Source organism: Rhamphochromis longiceps, linkage group LG15 (assembly GCF_057381845.1).
Source record: "Rhamphochromis longiceps isolate RC_006_pf linkage group LG15, R_longiceps_female_GT1.1, whole genome shotgun sequence".
NCBI classification, from domain to species: domain Eukaryota; kingdom Metazoa; phylum Chordata; class Actinopteri; order Cichliformes; family Cichlidae; genus Rhamphochromis; species Rhamphochromis longiceps.
The window spans coordinates 42,512,770-42,530,661 of record NC_140571.1 but is presented as its reverse complement, the minus strand read 5'-3'; the positions used below and the strand labels follow the sequence as shown (position 1 = coordinate 42,530,661).

The window sequence follows — 17,892 nt, the reverse complement described above, 5'->3', positions numbered from 1 at the left end:
TGAGAAAGGTCAAAGTAACCTTTGCAGACAGAAACCTTAGTAAAAAGGGTGAACGTTTGCAAAGGATGTCTACAGTGGAACGCCCAGTTCATAAGTTGATTCTACTGTTAGAAAGTTGTGAAAAGTAAGATGCATTAAGCAGTTAAAATGCAATGAAAATTTGTTGTTGCATATACAAAGGTATTATCATTGTTAAGTTACCTGTTTAGAAATTATTTGTGTTTTATTTTGTTTGTAACAGCAAATAATTTGGTGGGAGTGTAACGGCGGATATGTAAAGCTAGCGCATATTCACGTAATATAACATTTGTGCTTTTATTCTGGTAACTTCCTGTGTGACCGGAAGTGAATGATGTAACGGTAAAAATTGGATGTACAAAAAAGACGGAAGAAAACGGAAAACTAATACTAACGGAGAAAAGGGAGAGAAGATTATGGTTAAATTGTACGAAGACAAATGGTTCTAGCTACAGTCGACAGGGGAACAAGGTTTGTAATGTATAAGATTTAATTTGAGCAAGTTGAAATGCATAATATGTATTATATAGTTTAATAGATAACGGTTAGACCAGCGTAATGAGCGGTTAAGATGCTGTACATGAATAATATGGTAATTGTTTCATTTGTTTGTCTAGCTCTTACGTTGGTTCGTTGTCTGATACACGGCAAGGAATAATAAAGGTCATTCAACAACCATCAGTTCTGGCCTTCTCAGTTCGACTGGATGCTACACCCACTCTGACACTCTGTCTACGGTTAGTGAGGAAGTCCACAATCCAGTTGCACAGAGAGGAGTTAAGTCCCAGTTGGTGGAGTTTGGGACGTAGTTCGTATGGCCGGATGGTATTAAAAGCCGAGCTGTAGTCTACAAAGAGGAGCCGTGCATAGGTGTTCCTGTGTTCCAAGTGCTTCAGTAATGTGTGCAGCACTGTGGCGATCGCATCCTCGGTTGACCGGTTCTCCCTGTATGCAAACTGGTGCGAGTCCAGGGATGGTGGAAAAGCAGCTCTGATGTGTTTAATGACCAGTCTCTCCAGGCATTTGGCGGGAATGGGGGTGAGTGCCACAGGTCTGAAATCGTTCAGACATGTGACATTTGACTGTTTTGGGATGGGAACGATGGTTGCTGCTTTGAAACAGGATGGTACCAGTGAACAGGACAACGAGGTGTTATATATAGAGGTGAAGACGTCCGCCAGGTCCGCAGCACAGTCTTTTAGCACCCGGCCCAGCACTCCATCCGGCCCGGCCGCCTTCCTGGTGTTAATGCTCCGGAACACACGCCTCAGCTCATGAGTGCTCAGGACCGGAGCAGGGTCGGTTGAGGGGAGAGGGGACAGGACAGGGTCGGTGTTCTCCCTGTCAAAACGGGCATAAAAGAGATTTAGATCCTCAGCCAGAGTAGAACTGTCGGCTGAGGGTGATGGTGTTCTTCTTTTGTAGTCCGTGATAGCCCTGATGCCCTCCCAGACCTGCCTTGGGTTTGTGTTGTTCTCAAACCTGGCCTCGATACGCCTCCTGTGCTGCTGCTTGGCAGTCTTGATGCCTCTTCTCAGGTTGGCCCTGGCAGCACTGTATGCCTCCTGGTCCCCGGATTTGAAAGCGTTGTTCCTTGTTCGAATAAGTTGTTGAACTCCGTGTGTCATCCAGGGTGGATTATTAGGGAACACACGGAATCGTTTCCAAGTTGTTACATTGTCCACACAGAAACAGATGTAGTCCAAGACAGTGGAGGTGTAACTGTCCAATGCGACACGATTGTCAGTGTCCTGCACCTTGAATACATCCCAGTCTGTGCAGTGGAAACAGTCCTGAAGCATCGGAATAGCATCCTGCGGCCATGTTCTCACGGTTTTGGTTGTAATCCCAGTGCTCTTGATCTTTTGTGTGTATATTGGGTGTAGCAGAAGGGAGAGATGGTCTGACAGACCCAGGTGGGGATAAGCCTGGGCTCTGTACGCATTCGCCATGTTGGTGTACACCTGGTCCAACGTTCTATCTCCTCTGGTAGCACACTTCACATTACGGTGGAAATTGTGAAGTACAGATTTCAGGTCCGCGTGGTTAAAATCCCCAGCCGCAATAAAGACACTGTCCGGGTGTGCTACCAGGCTGTTATTGATGCTGCTGCTCAATTGTGCTAACGCTAGCTTAGCATTAGCATCTGGTGGAATGTAAACAGCGCAGATGTAAACGGCAGAAAATTCCCGAGGGAGATAGAATGGACGGCACTTTAACACCAACAGTTCTACCTCTGTACTGCACAGTTTTTCCGTTACCGTGACGTTCGTGCACCAAAGGTTGTTAATATAGATGCACAGCCCCCCGCCAGTCTTCTTACCCGAGTCCGCAGACCTGTCGGCTCGATAGGCGGTGCGGCCTGCTAGATCGATAGCCGCATCGGGAATGGCGCTGTCCAGCCAGGTTTCAGTGAAAATCATGCACGAACAGTTATTAAAAGTCCGTCGAGTGGCGATCTGCAGTCGTATTTCATCCAGTTTGTAACGGATTGAACGGGCGTTGGAGAGGAATATGATCGGGAGTGGTGGTTTAAACGGACTAGTCTTTAGCCGTGCCCACAGGCCTCCCCGCTTGCCTCTCTTCTGCCTCCGCTCGCAACGTCTCCTCCTGCGGCTTGCTGTTGCGGGTAGCCCCGGGGGTTGCTTAACGATCTCCGGGGGGATGAGATACTCGGATGTTAGTTGAAGATCTCCACGGCTTAGTTGTAGTAGATCATCTCTGTTGTATTGAAGTAACCCCAGACTGTGTGAAATAATACACAGTACCACCAAAAGTGCAAAAGTGTAGGAGCTCCGGGCCGCTGCGTCTGTGCGCGCCGCCATCTTGGTTGAGTACTTGGTTAATTACTTGGTTAATTAACCACAAAATAGCACATTTAAAGGATATCTGTCTGCCAAAATGCTCAACAGAGGGATAATATAATCAAATAAAAAGAATTAAAATCAATAAGATGAAAACATATAACATAACAGTATATAGCTCACTGGCCACTTAATTAGTTACACCTTGATAGGTGTCCTGTTAGGACCACTTTTTTTGCTTTCAGTGCTTCATTAATTCTTTGTGGCATAGATTCAACAAGGTGCTGGAAGGTCCTCACTTCCTTAGAGATTTTGGTCCAGAGAGACATTATTAGACATTATAGCATCACAAAGTTGCTCCAGATTTGTCAGCTCTACATCCATGATTGAAATCTCATGTACCACCACATCCCGATGGTGCTCCACTGGACTGAGATCTGGTGACTGTGGAGGTCAGTCAGGCTGTGACATGTCAGGCATGTCAATGATCCTCAGTTGGTACTAAAGCACCAAAAGTCTGACAAGAATCTGCTCACTATGACACCTCCACATCCGGTATAAGCTGTTTGTAGGCAGGTTAGAACCATGCTTTCAAGCTGTTAACACCAAACTCTAATTCTACCTTCCAAATGTTGCACCGGAAATGAAGACTCATCAGACCAGGCAACATGTTTTCCAATTTTCTTTAGTGCCGTTTAGGTGAGCCTGTGTGGTTTTCAGTGTCCACTTTGCATTCTTACCTGCTGCTGTAGCTCATCTGCTTTAAGGCTTGATTCACATACTTTGGTTGTAATTAGTGGTTATTATATCTTATCATCTTCTGACCTCTGGCAGCAACGAGGCATTTTCAAACAGACAACTGCTTCTCACTGAATATTTTCTCTGTGTATCAGACAGAGTGAATGTAAGATAAATGCTTGGATTGAAAATTTGGAAACTGAAATCTCCGTGGAGGATTGGAAACCAGGTTGTGCTGTAATTCTGTGAAAACACATTTCAGACTTGCATGCTAACATTATTTAATGGAAATATATGGAACTCCTGTCAGATTCAATTATCTAAAAACGTCATATCTTTTTAAACATGGACCCAGAGTTTCTGTGTGGACAAATGGCATGTTGTAATTATCCGTTATGTGCACTGAGTTTATGAAGTTTTCAGTGATTCAGCACGATGTGCGTCATGTTCAGCGTGTGACCCTCTGTGGGTCTATGACCAATCTGTGGCTCTCCATAAAATCTGTCCAAAGGTTTGTTCCAACTAAAAGTTTAAGGCCATGAAACAAAACTTTAAGCTTTGTTAATCGATTTCTTTTACATTAATCTCTTGGTTAAAACTTTCAGAGAAATTCATGTGATTCAACTTATCAAATGTAAATGAATAAAATCTGTTTAAACTGTTACAAAGAGCTGGATTTAAGACCTTAAATGAACATTTTAAGTCTAACAGATTACAAATGAAAACCTTTGTTATTTTTTTTTTTAAAGTGATTGTTTTTGTCTCTACAGGCCAAGATCTACTTTTCTTTTCCTGGTGAGCTGCTGATGAGGATGCTGAAGATGCTCATCCTTCCTCTCATCACGTCCAGGTGGGTCAAAGTACCGACACACAGTATGACAAGGAAAATCACTGTAATCAGAACCATGAGGCTTTGCAACAGTCTGCATTCTGTAGGGTGCAGTTAGATTTCCTTAAAGTGGACTGTTTTGTATTCTTGTACTAGAGTAGCTTTGTATGATTCAAATAATCCATCCAGTCATGCACATGGGCTGTGAGAAATAGTCCCAATCAAATAATTATTTTTTATGCTGGGCCTTAGTGCAGACCCTAAGTTCACCCTCTGTCTGAAACATTGGAAATAAGCTATTTTAGCTCCTCCCCCTTGAATATAACTTTCTTCTGATAAGATGCTCCTCTCAAACGTCTTCAACCCAAAGGTTGAAGAAGCCGGTTAGTGGAGCTTCTCTGTTCACAACCATAGATGCACATTTAAGGATGCGACCTTTAGAACAGTCTGAAGCCTGAGTTTGTGGCTTGCAGGGATTACTTGTACAGAGGCTGATCTCATTATTTGAAACTCTGGCCATATGAACCCGTGAGAAGAGAAAAGCCCCCTATAGAACTCTTAGATTTAGAAGGCTGTGATGTTAAAGCTCTTGTTTTAACAAAAGCACCTTAAAGGATCATCCCACTTCATTTGAGCTTGCTGTATTTCCTGTGTGTTGTTTTTCTGCAGGTCAGCTTTGCGCTCCTCAGAGAGTGTATCTATGACGTTAAACATGAACTGTGCCAGTTGTGTTAAACTATTATTGTTGTTGTTATTATTATTACAGTTATTTCAGTTAAACATGCAGTACTTTACCTGTTTGTTAGGAACAGTCCAGTTGGCCTTCTAATTGAGACTAAATCTACCAGCAGGTGTTTACAGTGGGACCACATTTTTGTCTGTGTGTTACCACATATGTTTCCTCACCCACATTATTAAAGAAAATCCATAAATTATGCGTATAAAAATATCAAACAAAGGCATATTAACAGCATATTTATTTGGAAAGTTTTGCCTCGAGATACTGATTCTCACACTTATGACACTTATAACATAAATCAAAGTCCAGTCCAATGACAGGACTCGTGGACTTTATTCATATGAGTGATTTAAAGATTCTCCTCCATAAATTTTCAACTAGAAGGGTAAATCCTCTAAAAGAAAAACATGGATAGCTCCACATATTTGACTTGACACAGACTTTCATGGCCGTCCTCAAACAACCTCAGTGTGATTTGTGTCTCCTCCCAGCATCAAATCTACGCAATAAGACCACCCACAAAAATAACTGTGTCCATGGCTTTCTATCAGTAACATTTCAGTCTTTTCTTAAGTAGTAAGTACAGAGTAGTTTTCTAACAGCAGAACAGGATTCTGCTGTTAGATATGTCCCCAAACTGGTTTTAAAACAAATAGTCTGAAGAAGCAGAGATCTGTTATAGATTTTCTTATTCAGTACCTCTCAGTCAGCACTATGGCGCAGTTGTGTATCCTCTCTGTTGATGGATCCAGACTATTTTCTAAATCCCCCTCTGTCCTTGCCTTGCTGTGCAGCTTAATGTCGGGTCTATCATCGATGGAGTCGAAGGCATGTTGCCGAATGGGTGTCCTCACCGTCACATACTACCTCTGGACCACCTTCATCGCTGTAGTGGTCGGCATCTTTCTCGTGATCATCATCAAACCAGGTGTGGGCACAGAGATGGAGAGCAACCGGCTGGGTGGCGGGCCTGTCATGACCTCGGCTGATGCCCTCCTCGACCTCATCAGGTGTGACAGGTCAAAAGTCAGCTGGAGACTCTGGAAGGGTCCCTGCCAGTTATTTGTGTGGTGATAATTGTTCTCTGTGTTTGAAAGAGCAAACTGTAAAAGAAAAAGTGAAAGTAAATGCTAAAAAAAAGGAAGGAAGGAAGAGGACCCCAATGCAGGACTTGTGACACAGGCTGAACCTAAAACACAGCTTTTATTAGCTGGCAACTGACTGGTTAATAAAACACAATGACAGAGCAGGGCAGGAGCAAACTGACTGAGAAACTAGGTCTAGTGGAGAAACATACAGACAGATGAGCACACAGCATAAGGGATAAGAGAGGAAACAGCAAAGAACAGAAGCAGACTGAGGGTTCAAATACACATGAGGAGACTAGGACAGAGTGGACACGGCTGGGGAACACAGCACAACAAAATCAAAATAACAAGCCAGAGGAAGCAAAAACTGAACGTAACACATGAACGTACAAACTTAGTAAAAAAGGGAAATCAGACTACGGTGGAGATAGGACACAGAGAGACGGGACGGACACAGGGACAAAACTGGGGAGACAGAAAAAGGATCAATAAATCAGGAATCAGGAAACTGACAGCACAAAAACCAAGGTCATCGTAAGTCCAGGAATGTGAAAATAACACTATAACCAGAAGACTATAATGCACAGAATACAGAACAAAAATACTGTTATGGCAAATGCAGATGGACGCAGGGAGCAGAGTTGTGGTGAAGACAGTTTATTTACTGTGATGAGGAGGTTTTACAAGTATGTACAATAGCGTATGAATGGGGACGCGGAGCCAGGACGTGCAGGTGACGGAAACACACACAGGTAGTGCCCTCGATTTGGTACTGTTTATAAGCCTCCAGACGGAAACAAACCAGACGAGGCGAAATCCTGGGGAGGAAACAAAACTCCTGACAGTCACCAGAAATAATCCAACGGCTCCAGCAGGCAGGGGCAGAATTACAGACTCCAAAAACGTCAATACTCCGACACTAGTCTTCTGTCGGGAACACTTCTGAAGAATGCAGCTGACGAGTAACAGGTGTGCCAGGTTCAGTGACTCAAACACCACATAACCAGAACCCAACTCCTAACAAATACAAGATTATCAAAAATACAAACGCTGTATTCAGTGTGCTGAATCTCATTCTGTTTTGCTGTGTAGTTCGTAAAAAGTTTCACACTTAACTTGGAGAATGTGCAGAAACTAAATGTGCCAGGCTTTTCCTCTAAACAACAACAAAATTTCCATGAACCTCGGTTGTGCTGGTTTGGAGGAAAACACATCAAAAGGATAATTCTGGTTTATTTCACTTTGGTACATGTCCTGTAATTGTGCTTGTTGCATCTCTGTGGCCTCTGTGAGATTCAGGGAAATGAGGATTGGTGCACAGCAGCATAGAAACGTGCACACAGCTTTACAGTTTGTTTTGGGTATTAGAGATCACCGTCCGGATGCACATCCACTCTGACATGTTCAGCTGAACTGAGGTCAACAAAACGTAGAAAACCAACACACACTCTCTCTTCTTCTCTCACACACACAAATCCAATTAGAGTGCAGGGCTGATCAGTATATTTTTAGTAATCCTGCAGGGATAAGTGATAGATTAACCAAGTCAGTGGCGGTGCATGATCTCTGCTGTGGCACGTTGGCAGACCAAGCTCTCGTGCCATGTTTGAAAGTCACTCCCATGTTGGAAGGATTCGTTGGATTGTTTACCTCCTGAGGTGATGAACCCCTCCCAGCAAAGGGTGCAGACAGTCATCCTGTAGAAGAGCCACCCAAGTCGTGCTGCTAAATAAAATTTATTCCAAAATAAAAAATTAATAAGAACAAAAGAACAACATGGAGGAAACTTAGGCTCCTCCTATGCAGAAGAGGCAGCGGGTGGGAGGAGTTTGTTTGTTTGTTTGTTTAAAGCTAACGATGTAATTTGTTTATCACAGAAACATGGTTCCTTCCAATCTAATTGAGGCCACATTTCAACAGGTAAGACAACAGAATCGTGTTGTTTCTTTAATGCTACAAGCTTGAATCCTGTAACTAAATATGATTTTCTTTCTTCAGTACAAAACAGACCTGATTCCCATCCTCAAAGTCCCAACCAAAACAATTCAGCCCAACTTTGTCTATGTGATCCCTGATGACAATGACCCCAAAGGGCGCATGGTGTACCTCGAGCTGACTCCTCCTCCAGATGTCATATACAAGACAAGTCCAGGCAGCAGCCAGCAGATGAATGTCCTTGGCATCGTTATCTTCTCTGCAACTATGGGTGAGTGGGATCGGGCTTGGTAACATCGTAAATTTTGAAACCTCATCATTAGCGTTTTAACTGCCAACATGTTGGTTTTTGTAACCAGAAATGACCTGATCAGAAATGACCTGTTCATTTCTTTTTGGACTCCACTAGAATATTGTTTGAATGATTGACAGTTAAAAATAATCTTTATTCATACTTCTATAGTGTAGCCCCTAAGTTCATCCACCTTGTGAAACAAGCTTTTCCTGCTGTGAGGCCCTTTAACTCTTTTCTGCTTGAAAGCCTACTAAGAGTAACCCTTGAATCTTTTTTTCTAAACTGAGCAGTTTCTGTCATATCTCAGGCACAGAAGCCTGAGATATGACAGAAACTGCTATTTTGTTATATAACAAACTAATGTTATAAGATATTCTCTTTATATGACATTATATGGGTCCCAGAACTGAAAAAAACTGTCTGAAACTGAATAATCAGAGCACGGTGAAGTCTATTCTTTTGGCTTGGAGAGATTACTTCTTTTATAATATGTGCATGAGCACGAGCAAGTGTGACAGACAATAAGGAAAACACAATAGTTCCACTTTCAGGTTGTGTGATGAACCAGTCAAGACCAATTTTTCTTAATTTTGATTAGATCAAATCAAATAAAATCACTTTTATTGTCACATCACATGTGCAGGTACATTGGTACAGCACATGTGAGTGAAATTCTTGTGTGCGAGCTTCACAAGCAACAGAGTTGTGCAAAATACAATAATGTAAAACAAGCAAAATACAAGAATGGCTACATCTGAAACTAATAAATATATTTACAATATATAATAGTACTGGATGTGTATACAAAATATGTTTTTCTACGTGTGTGTGTGTGTGTGTGTGTGTGTGTGTGTGTGTGTATACATATTTTACAAATTAAATAGAGTAAACAATAAAATAAAAAATATAAAAAATATGCAGAGTTGGTGGCACGGTGGTTAGCACTGTTGCCGCACAGCAAGAAGGTCCTGAGTTCAATTCCACCATCAGGCCGGGGTGTGGAGTGTCTTTCTGTGTGGAGTTTGCATGTTCTCCCCATGTTTGCGTGGGTTCCCTCCGGGTACTCCGGCTTCCTCCCACCGTCCAAAGACATGCAGCTTGTGGGGATAGGTTAATTGGATAATCCAAATTGCCACTAGGTGTGAATGTGAGTGTGAATGGTTGTCTGTCCCTGTGTGTTAGACTGGCGACCTGTCCAGGGTGTACCCCGCCTCTCGCCCTATGACAGCTGGGATAGGCTCCAGCGCCCCCCGCGACCCTGAAAAGGATAAGCGGAAGTGAATGGATGGATATACAGAGTTGGTTGAGACGTGCAAAACAGTGGCATTACTGTACAGTATGGAGTGCATAATGTTGAAGTTCCAGTAGTGAAGCTGAGGTGTCTATGACGTGTTCAGCAGTCTGATGGCCTGATGGAAAAAGCTGTCTCTCAGTCTGCTGGTACGGGACCGGATGCTGCAGAACCTCCTTCCTGATGGAAGCAGTCTGAACAGTTTATGGCTGGGGTGACTGGAGTCCTTGATGATCCTTCCTGGTTTCCTCAGGCAGCGCTTCCTGTAGATGTCTTGGGGGGAGGGAAGCTTACCTCCAATTATCCGTTCAGAGCACCGCACTACTCGCTGGAGAGCTTTGCAGTTGTAAGCGGTGCTGTTGCCATACCAGGTGGTGATGCATCCAGTGAGGATGCTCTCAATGGCACAGCGATAGAAGGTCCTGAGGATGCGGGGGCTCATGCCAAATCTTTTCAGTCTCCTGAGAAAGAAGAGGCGCTGCTGCGCCTTCTTCACTGTTTTGTTTGTGTGTACTGACCACGTAAGATCCTCAGCCAGATGTACTCCAAGGAAGCGGAAGCTGCTCACTCTCTCCACAGCAGCGCCGTTGATGGTGATGGGGGTGTAGATAGATTAGATAAAACTATATTAATCCCTCAAGTGGGTTCCTCCGGGAAATTCGGTTTCCAATAGCACAGCACCAACAGAAGTTACAGAGTGTGAGCAGAAATATACCATATATACACATATATAAATACAGAGACATATATATGCATATACAGAGTATACAAAAGGGATAAATAGAATAAATAGGAATAAGAATACAAGGGAATTGCACATTTCAAGTATTGAAGTCTATTGCACTGTTGGATATTAATAATAATGGATTGGATTTATAGAGCACTTTTCAAGGCACCCAAAGCGCTTTACAATGCCACTATTCATTCACTCTCGCATTCCCTCACTGGTGGAGGCAGCTACGGTTGTAGCCACAGAAGCGAGGCTGCCATATCGCACCATCAGCCCTTCTGGCCAACACCAGTAGGCGGTAGGTGAAGTGTCTTGCCCAAGGACACAACGACCAGGACAGAGAGTACGGGGATCGAACCGGCGACCTTCTGGTTACAGATGCGCTTCCCAACCCCCTGAGCCACGGTCACCCCATTAACAAAAAGTATTTCACAGTGAAAGGCACTACAGCTTAGTTGTCCCCCCCTCCTTTGTCCTCCTGTTTCCCCTCCCTCTCCCCTCCAGAGAGGAGTTAAACAGTCTGATGGCGTGTGGGACAAAGGAGTTTTTAAGTCTGTTAGTTCTTGTCTTGGGGAGAAGCAACCTGTCACTGAACAGACTCTTCTGGTTGTTTATGGCCGTGTGCAGAGGATGCCCAGCATTGTCCATAATGTCCATCAGTTTCTTTAATGTCCTTTTCTCTGCCACTGTCACCAGAGTGTCCAGCTTCATGCCGACCACAGAGCTAGCCTTCCTGATCAGTTTCTCCAGCCTGCATGAGTCCTCCTTTGCTGTGCTGCTCCCCCAGCACACCACAGCATAGAAAAGGACTCCAGCAACCACCGACTGATAAAACATCCTCAGGAGCTTCCTGCAGATGTTAAAAGACCTCAGCCTCCTGAGGAAGTACAGTCGGCTTTGGGCTTTTTTGTACAGGTGCAAAAAACAGCCCGAGGTACTTGTACTTGTTGACCACCTCCACCTCCTCCCCCTCTGAACTGGCAGTGGCCCTGCTCTGGACCTCCCGAAGTCCACACCTAAGTCTTTGAGGTGTTGAGTTGCAGGTGGTCTGTGTGACTCCATGTGACGAAGTTCCTCACCACACTGCTGTACTCCTCTTTCCGATCATCCCAGATACACCCCATGATGGCCGTGTCATCTGCAAACTTCTGAATGTGGCATAATTCAGAGTTGGTGTGTCATAGTGCCAGGAAGGGGGGGAAGCGAGGGAGGTAGGAGAGTGGGGAGAGGGCTCTGTAGGTAAAGGTGAGGGTGGGGGGGTTGTGTGCTGGTCAAACCTGTTGAAGAAGTTGTTGAGTTCGTTTGCCTTCTCCACAGTCTGTGATGGTTTTCCCACCATTCCAGACCTCCCTCATTTATGGGCAAAGTCTGTGATAACATTTACAGAGCTGAAGCTTGCATAGAAACGCAAGCATAATCAGTGTTTATGTGTGCTGCAGGTTTGTTGCTGGGCAGGATGGGAGAGCGAGGAGTCCCACTGATCAATGTCTGTCAGTGCATCAACGAGTGTGTCATGAAGATCATCAACGCTGCTGTTTGGTGAGATGAAAACTCAGAGTACAGTCATACAGCTAGGGGTCTGTTTACCCCCACAATAACTTCAAATTGACAAACTGATGTGCAGACTCTCAGTTTGAATTTGAGGGGTTGAACAATGCCATGCAGAGCCTATGTTACAATTGCAGCTTTCTACACCTGTGTTTGAATCAAAAGTGCATGGTTGGCTTTGTAAATGAGCCATGAAAGCTTGTAGTGACTGATTCATTTGACTGTACTGGTATTCACATTACTGAAAATGAATCTCACTATCCCAACAAAGGTGAGCTTAATTAAACTAAACCACAAAAACAAATCCCACTGGGTGGAAAATAGTCACAACAACACGCATTGTGTATATTTTCTTTATTATATTCTTAACTAGCTGTGTTTTTGTGGTCATATGTGTCAACTGTCAAGACAAATACCAAATACGAGGAGATTTAAAACTGTAGCAAGGCTTTAAAACCTTAACGCTCAACACAAACAGATGCAGCTCTACAGGTTTTATTCTGTATGCATGTATACACCTAAGTCTGAATCAACCCTCAAAGAATGCTACTGTTGGTGAGAGCATTTTTTAAATTGAAAAATATTTTGCGAGTTATTTTAATATAGTAACTCTTTCTTGCAAAACCCGATCAAATTTTCTAAAATAATGCTCAGTGGACTTCAAGAAATCTATGTTCATAATTCTAAACAAACTAATGATATCTGAACTCCACTCAAGAACAAGGTATATATGAAAAATATGTGAAATGAACATGAAAGGAATGAATGTAAAACATTTAAGTTTTGCCTTAAGCTTCAGAGACAAACTTCACGTTTAGCTCTTATAGGATTCATAATGATGTTCTGTTCTTCCAGGTATTTTCCATTTGGGATTATCTTTTTGGTGGCGGGGAAGATCCTGGACATGCAGGATCCGAGCACACTGGGGAAGAAGTTGGGCTGGTACGGTGTTACTGTGCTCACCGGGCTCTTTGTTCATGGACTTGTCCTCCTTCCTCTCTTCTACTTCCTTCTCACCAGGAAGAACCCCTTCAGCTATATCCGTGGCCTCCTGCAGGCCTTGGTCATCGCCCTGGCAACCTCCTCCAGGTCAGCCCTACTTTAACCTGCTTCCTACGCTTCAGTTAGTTAGTCCTGGAAAGGTTCATAGCAAATATGCTAAACGCTAACTGAGGAGTGAAGATACGAAACAGAATATGGGCCTATTAATCTTTTGTTTGAATGCCACCTGTCCACAGCTCTGCCACACTGCCTATCACCATGAAGTGTTTGCTGGAAAACTGTCATGTGGACCGGCAGATCGCTCGTTTTGTTCTCCCAGTGGGTGCCACTATCAACATGGATGGGACAGCTCTCTATGAGGCAGTGGCAGCCATCTTTATTGCTCAGGTTAATGACTACGAGCTGGACTTTGGCCAATTGGTCACCATCAGGTAAAATGAGACAAACAGTTACTTTCACTTTATCTGTACAGAACCAGTCTGTGTGCATGGGAGACACAGATTATACTCTCCTGTAGCCAGTGGAGCCTTTTAAAACTTTATGAAAATACATAATAAACATTGAAGAAGCCTGCTGTCTGCTCATGTTCTTTCAGTTTTGATCTCTAACTCTCCTCATGTCTCCCCGTCTTCCAGTATCACAGCTACAGCCGCCAGTATTGGAGCAGCTGGGATTCCTCAGGCTGGTCTGGTTACCATGGTAATCGTACTCACATCAGTAGGCCTGCCACCAGATGACATCACACTAATCGTAGCCATTGATTGGATCCTGTAAGTACTGATTATGGAAAATCACAGGTTTCAAAGGATGGAATCAGTCCTTGGTGAGGTGGTCTTGTGGCATTTTGTCTTTCCTTCTCTCTGCAGTGACAGGTTTCGTACCATGATCAACGTTCTTGGTGACGCCCTTGCAGCAGGAATCATTGCGCACCTCTGTCGGAAAGACTTTCCCCTGAGCACAGCAGGAAAGGTAAAACCATGATCGATTACAGCTGGTAGTTTCTATTTGCCAGCATGAAAGGATTTGCTTGACAGCACTCTTTGAATTGACCGATGCTATGAACAATGGCAAAGTATCACTCCTCTTGGAAGAATTGGTCAGTCCAGTGAGTGCTGTCCAGCAAAAACTACAAATCATGTTTATCATGTGAGAAGTTTGTAGACCTTGGCCTTGTCAAGTCAAAAGACACTGTCGAACATTCAGCACCTCTTATTAAAGTATTTAAGTGATCATATGTACATATATCAGGCTGGGCCTGTTTCTTCTTGTACTGGCCTAATGTTAGAGATAATCCAAGGCTGAAAGATGGATGCTGTACAAGCATCCCATTCTGGAAAAAGAACAGTTCAAAAAATTAACAGAAAGCCCAAAATGACCATGAAATTTGTTCCTGTGATTAGCGGATGTAAACCTTTGACCACAACTGTATATTAGTATGATCCTGTTTCTAAAAAAGATTAATTTAAAAAGAAATGCTGTGTAATAGGGTAATATAACAGAACGTAGTGATGTGCAAACTGTTTAGAGTTTGTTTTGAATAGAAAATACTTAAAAACTCCCAACAACAAATTCACTCAAATCAGCAAATTCAAAAACATTTGTGTCTCATCGTTGTATTTATGGGACTTTTACCTTTATTAGAGGGTTTGGGACATGTTCCATTTATATGACTGTCTTTATATGACCAACTTTACTGACCACATATCTCTGTATGTACCTGATGACTATAAACCTGAGCCTGTGACCTGTTTCTTCATTCATGTCTATGGACATAATACGATTACAGCAGTAGGTGTGTTCAGATTGGACCAACAACTACAAAGGATTAAAGCTCCTACTGTCATCCTGAGCCTCAGACTAGCTCCTCCCATATCTACTGAACTCAGTGCTCCATGTTGCCAGGAAGAACAGTCTGTTAATAGCACACCAGAAGCTGTTTCTGTCAACTTACCAGCACTGATCAACATTTCTTGAGTTGTTTTGTTGCTTCAAACACCTCTTTGTGAGAAGGCAGATGTTCTTTTCTGTGTTCTGAATGAAGTTGAAGTTAGTTAATCTAGATTAGCAATGAAACTCAAAGCAGGGGCTAACTGGTCGTAGCTAGTTTGCTGATTAAGCATGCTGATCTTGCTGCAGTAAGAGGCTAACATGTTTTTGCACTTCATCTGCAGCCTGCGCCGTCCTATGGGACGCAGACTCCGCACAAAAACTCCAACACGGTCGATGTGCCAATGACGGAGATGCACACACACAAAGACTGCACGTTCGATTTGACGGGTGACTCGGTGAGCCAGATGAATGCACACACAGTCTACTACAACATCTGCCAGGTGTGAATGGAGAGAGTGGAGCAACTCACCTTGCAAAGGTCCAACTGGGTCTGTGAGACCTCATAGTGCCATCTGAACAGGATTGTTAAGAAGAGATTAATTCTATACAGGAACCTCCTTCTTGGTGTCAGCTTGATTAAGCTAACTTGAGGTGGAGGTGGCCAAAACTGGACTGCTTATTTCGGAGCTTCTCTTGCTCATTAAGGACAAGAAATGTGTGAGGTAACACATTTCAGCAGCCTCTATTGTTCTCATTTTCAGCACTCCAGCAACCCCTCAACTCATCTGTTGTCTCAAAAAAGCTCCTGTCTCTTTCAGGCCTGGGCATAAGCCCACATTCATCTGATTAGGCACTTTCTGGAAGCCTGCAGAGGGGCAGCACCCAGTGCTCATGAACAGCACAGAGCAGTCTGAAGCTGGCACTTTTTGTTCACTGGGATTACTTTTACATTTAATAACATCAGAGACTGCAGCAGTGAATGCAGGACAGAAAACAAGAAAAAGCAGATAGGGTCCCTTTAAAAGAAGCCCTCCAGCTACAGGAATTGCAGGCTTTATTGCATCGGCTTATTTTGGTCCACTGTGGCTGAAATAAATGGGTTTGTGTTGCTGTGCTGATCATAGCCACCATGTGGTTAGAATGACTGGGTGTCACATGTCACGAATTAAAGCCACCTAAATGTCAAACTATTGTTTTTATTATTATTGTTTGTAACTGCAGGTAAAATGAGTTTTCCTTTCAGGAGAAGTTCATTTTATTCCGGTTTCATATAAGAAATCCAGTTCCTGATGTTGCCAGTGGAAACATGGAGCTGTTTCCACTGGCAAGACACTGGACTGCGATCTGATTGGCTGATGCTCGGTGCACACACTGGGTGAAGGGTTAAAGTGTAATGAACAAATTCAAGTGCTCTTCCTCTTGTAGAGTCAACCTTCTTCTGATTCCTTTGTATACAGTAGCATGCTGGCATGCGTTCTCACTGACTTCATGCAAAGTCGAGGTGCATTATTTTCTTCTTTTTGTTTTTTGTTTTTTCACTTGAATATTGCAAAGGTAAACAAAGTGCTGTGTGGATTTGTGGAATTTTGTCGATGACAGTTGCAGCTAATGTGAACAGATTTTAATTTAATTCTGGGTCTACTAAACATTCAGAATTGGTTACTTTCAGTGATTTATCAGAAGCCTCTGGAGCCACAAAACCAACTTTCTGTTAAGGCCAGGAGATCTGAAAAGCACACCACAAATAAGTGCTCTCAATTTACTAATTCACTTGTAAGGATTAATGAAAGGAGCTCTGCATAATCTATAGCAAAATCAGCATTATGGGGCTCAAGTTTGTGCATAGCTGATGCTCACACTCCATCCTCAGTGACAAAACATAGTTGACAAGGCTTTTCTGAACCACTAAGATGTACTGTATGTGCTATATGTCTTCTATGTAATACAACAACTCATGTCATCTGAGTTGGCGTGATGAAGATACCAATACTGGCTACGTGCTGAGTGACGTCATGCTTATGTAGCTCAAGATGCAACCAACAGTTGCAAGGGAAAAATTTGGATGTCAGCTACAAATTGAAAGGTTGGTAGTTGGATCTCCATCTGCTCCAGTCAATATGTCAAATATCCTTGGGCAAGTTGCTCTCTGATGCATCCATCGGAGTATGAATGTGTGACAGATAGAAAGCATTTACATAGAAAAAGTGCTTGTGTGAATCGGTGTGAATGGATAAAATGGGTCACGAAGAGGGTGCTGTACCAAAAGCCTCCTTGTGATGGCTTTGGTTGCTAGCAGATTACCCATAGTTTGTTACCCATAGTTTGTTACCCATAGTTTGCATGTAAGACATGAGATTATATGCAAACACTCAAAAGCTACTCACCAGATGGTAGTCAAACTGTAAAAACTGCAACACAAGGCAGATATGGAGAATAACTGCCTTTAACGTAAAAGTTACGTCTCAGCACAACAATCAACACGTTTCAAAACACCCAACTCTATAAAATACATATGTCTATATTAAATTAAAAGCACAACAATAAGTAACTGGTATGTAGAAATTGGTATTCTGAGAGCACAACGTTGTCAGTTGCATGTTGTGTTTGTTGTTGTGTTTATCTTCACAATAATATTTCCAGGTCCGAATGTCAGAAATTCATCAATCTAAACAATATGGATCCCTGGAAATTCTGACACAATAATAGTGTTATTAATGTTTTCTAATTATGTACTTTTCTAACCTTTCCAGTACTTCTTAGCTGTGTATATTACCTTGAGTTTGGGAGTCTGTACTGAAAATAAAAATAGAATGAAATATTGACTATTTATCTTCAGGGCTAAAAGTGAGATGGAGAAATTAAAGGAAAGATTAAAGATTTGTATGCTGCATGAGTTGATGTTCAGTGGTTGAGCTACAGCTCTTTAAACTGCTTGAAGTGCCCCTGAACGTCTCTGTTTTAAAGTAGCTTTTTGTTTGTTTGTTTGTTTGTTTGTTTGTTTGTTTGTTTGTTTGTTTGTTTGTTTGTTTGTTTGTTTGTTTGTTT

At 42.8% G+C, this 17,892-nt stretch overlaps 1 protein-coding gene across 1 annotated transcript in view; it reads left to right on the top strand.

Moving 5' to 3' along the window:
• The window catches only part of slc1a8a (solute carrier family 1 member 8a), a 31,981-nt gene extending 16,135 nt beyond the window's left edge, over nt 1–15,846 (top strand). Inside the window, exons 2-11 of the mRNA XM_085382247.1 lie at nt 4,331–4,410; nt 5,923–6,138; nt 8,094–8,136; nt 8,215–8,422; nt 11,907–12,006; nt 12,871–13,104; nt 13,254–13,448; nt 13,653–13,787; nt 13,884–13,986; nt 15,189–15,846. Coding sequence (XP_085238373.1) covers nt 4,331–4,410; nt 5,923–6,138; nt 8,094–8,136; nt 8,215–8,422; nt 11,907–12,006; nt 12,871–13,104; nt 13,254–13,448; nt 13,653–13,787; nt 13,884–13,986; nt 15,189–15,353 — 1,479 coding nt within the window. The 3' untranslated portion in view covers nt 15,354–15,846. The remainder of the gene's footprint in view (nt 1–4,330; nt 4,411–5,922; nt 6,139–8,093; nt 8,137–8,214; nt 8,423–11,906; nt 12,007–12,870; nt 13,105–13,253; nt 13,449–13,652; nt 13,788–13,883; nt 13,987–15,188) is intronic.
• The last annotated feature ends 2,046 nt before the right edge of the window (nt 15,847–17,892 follow it).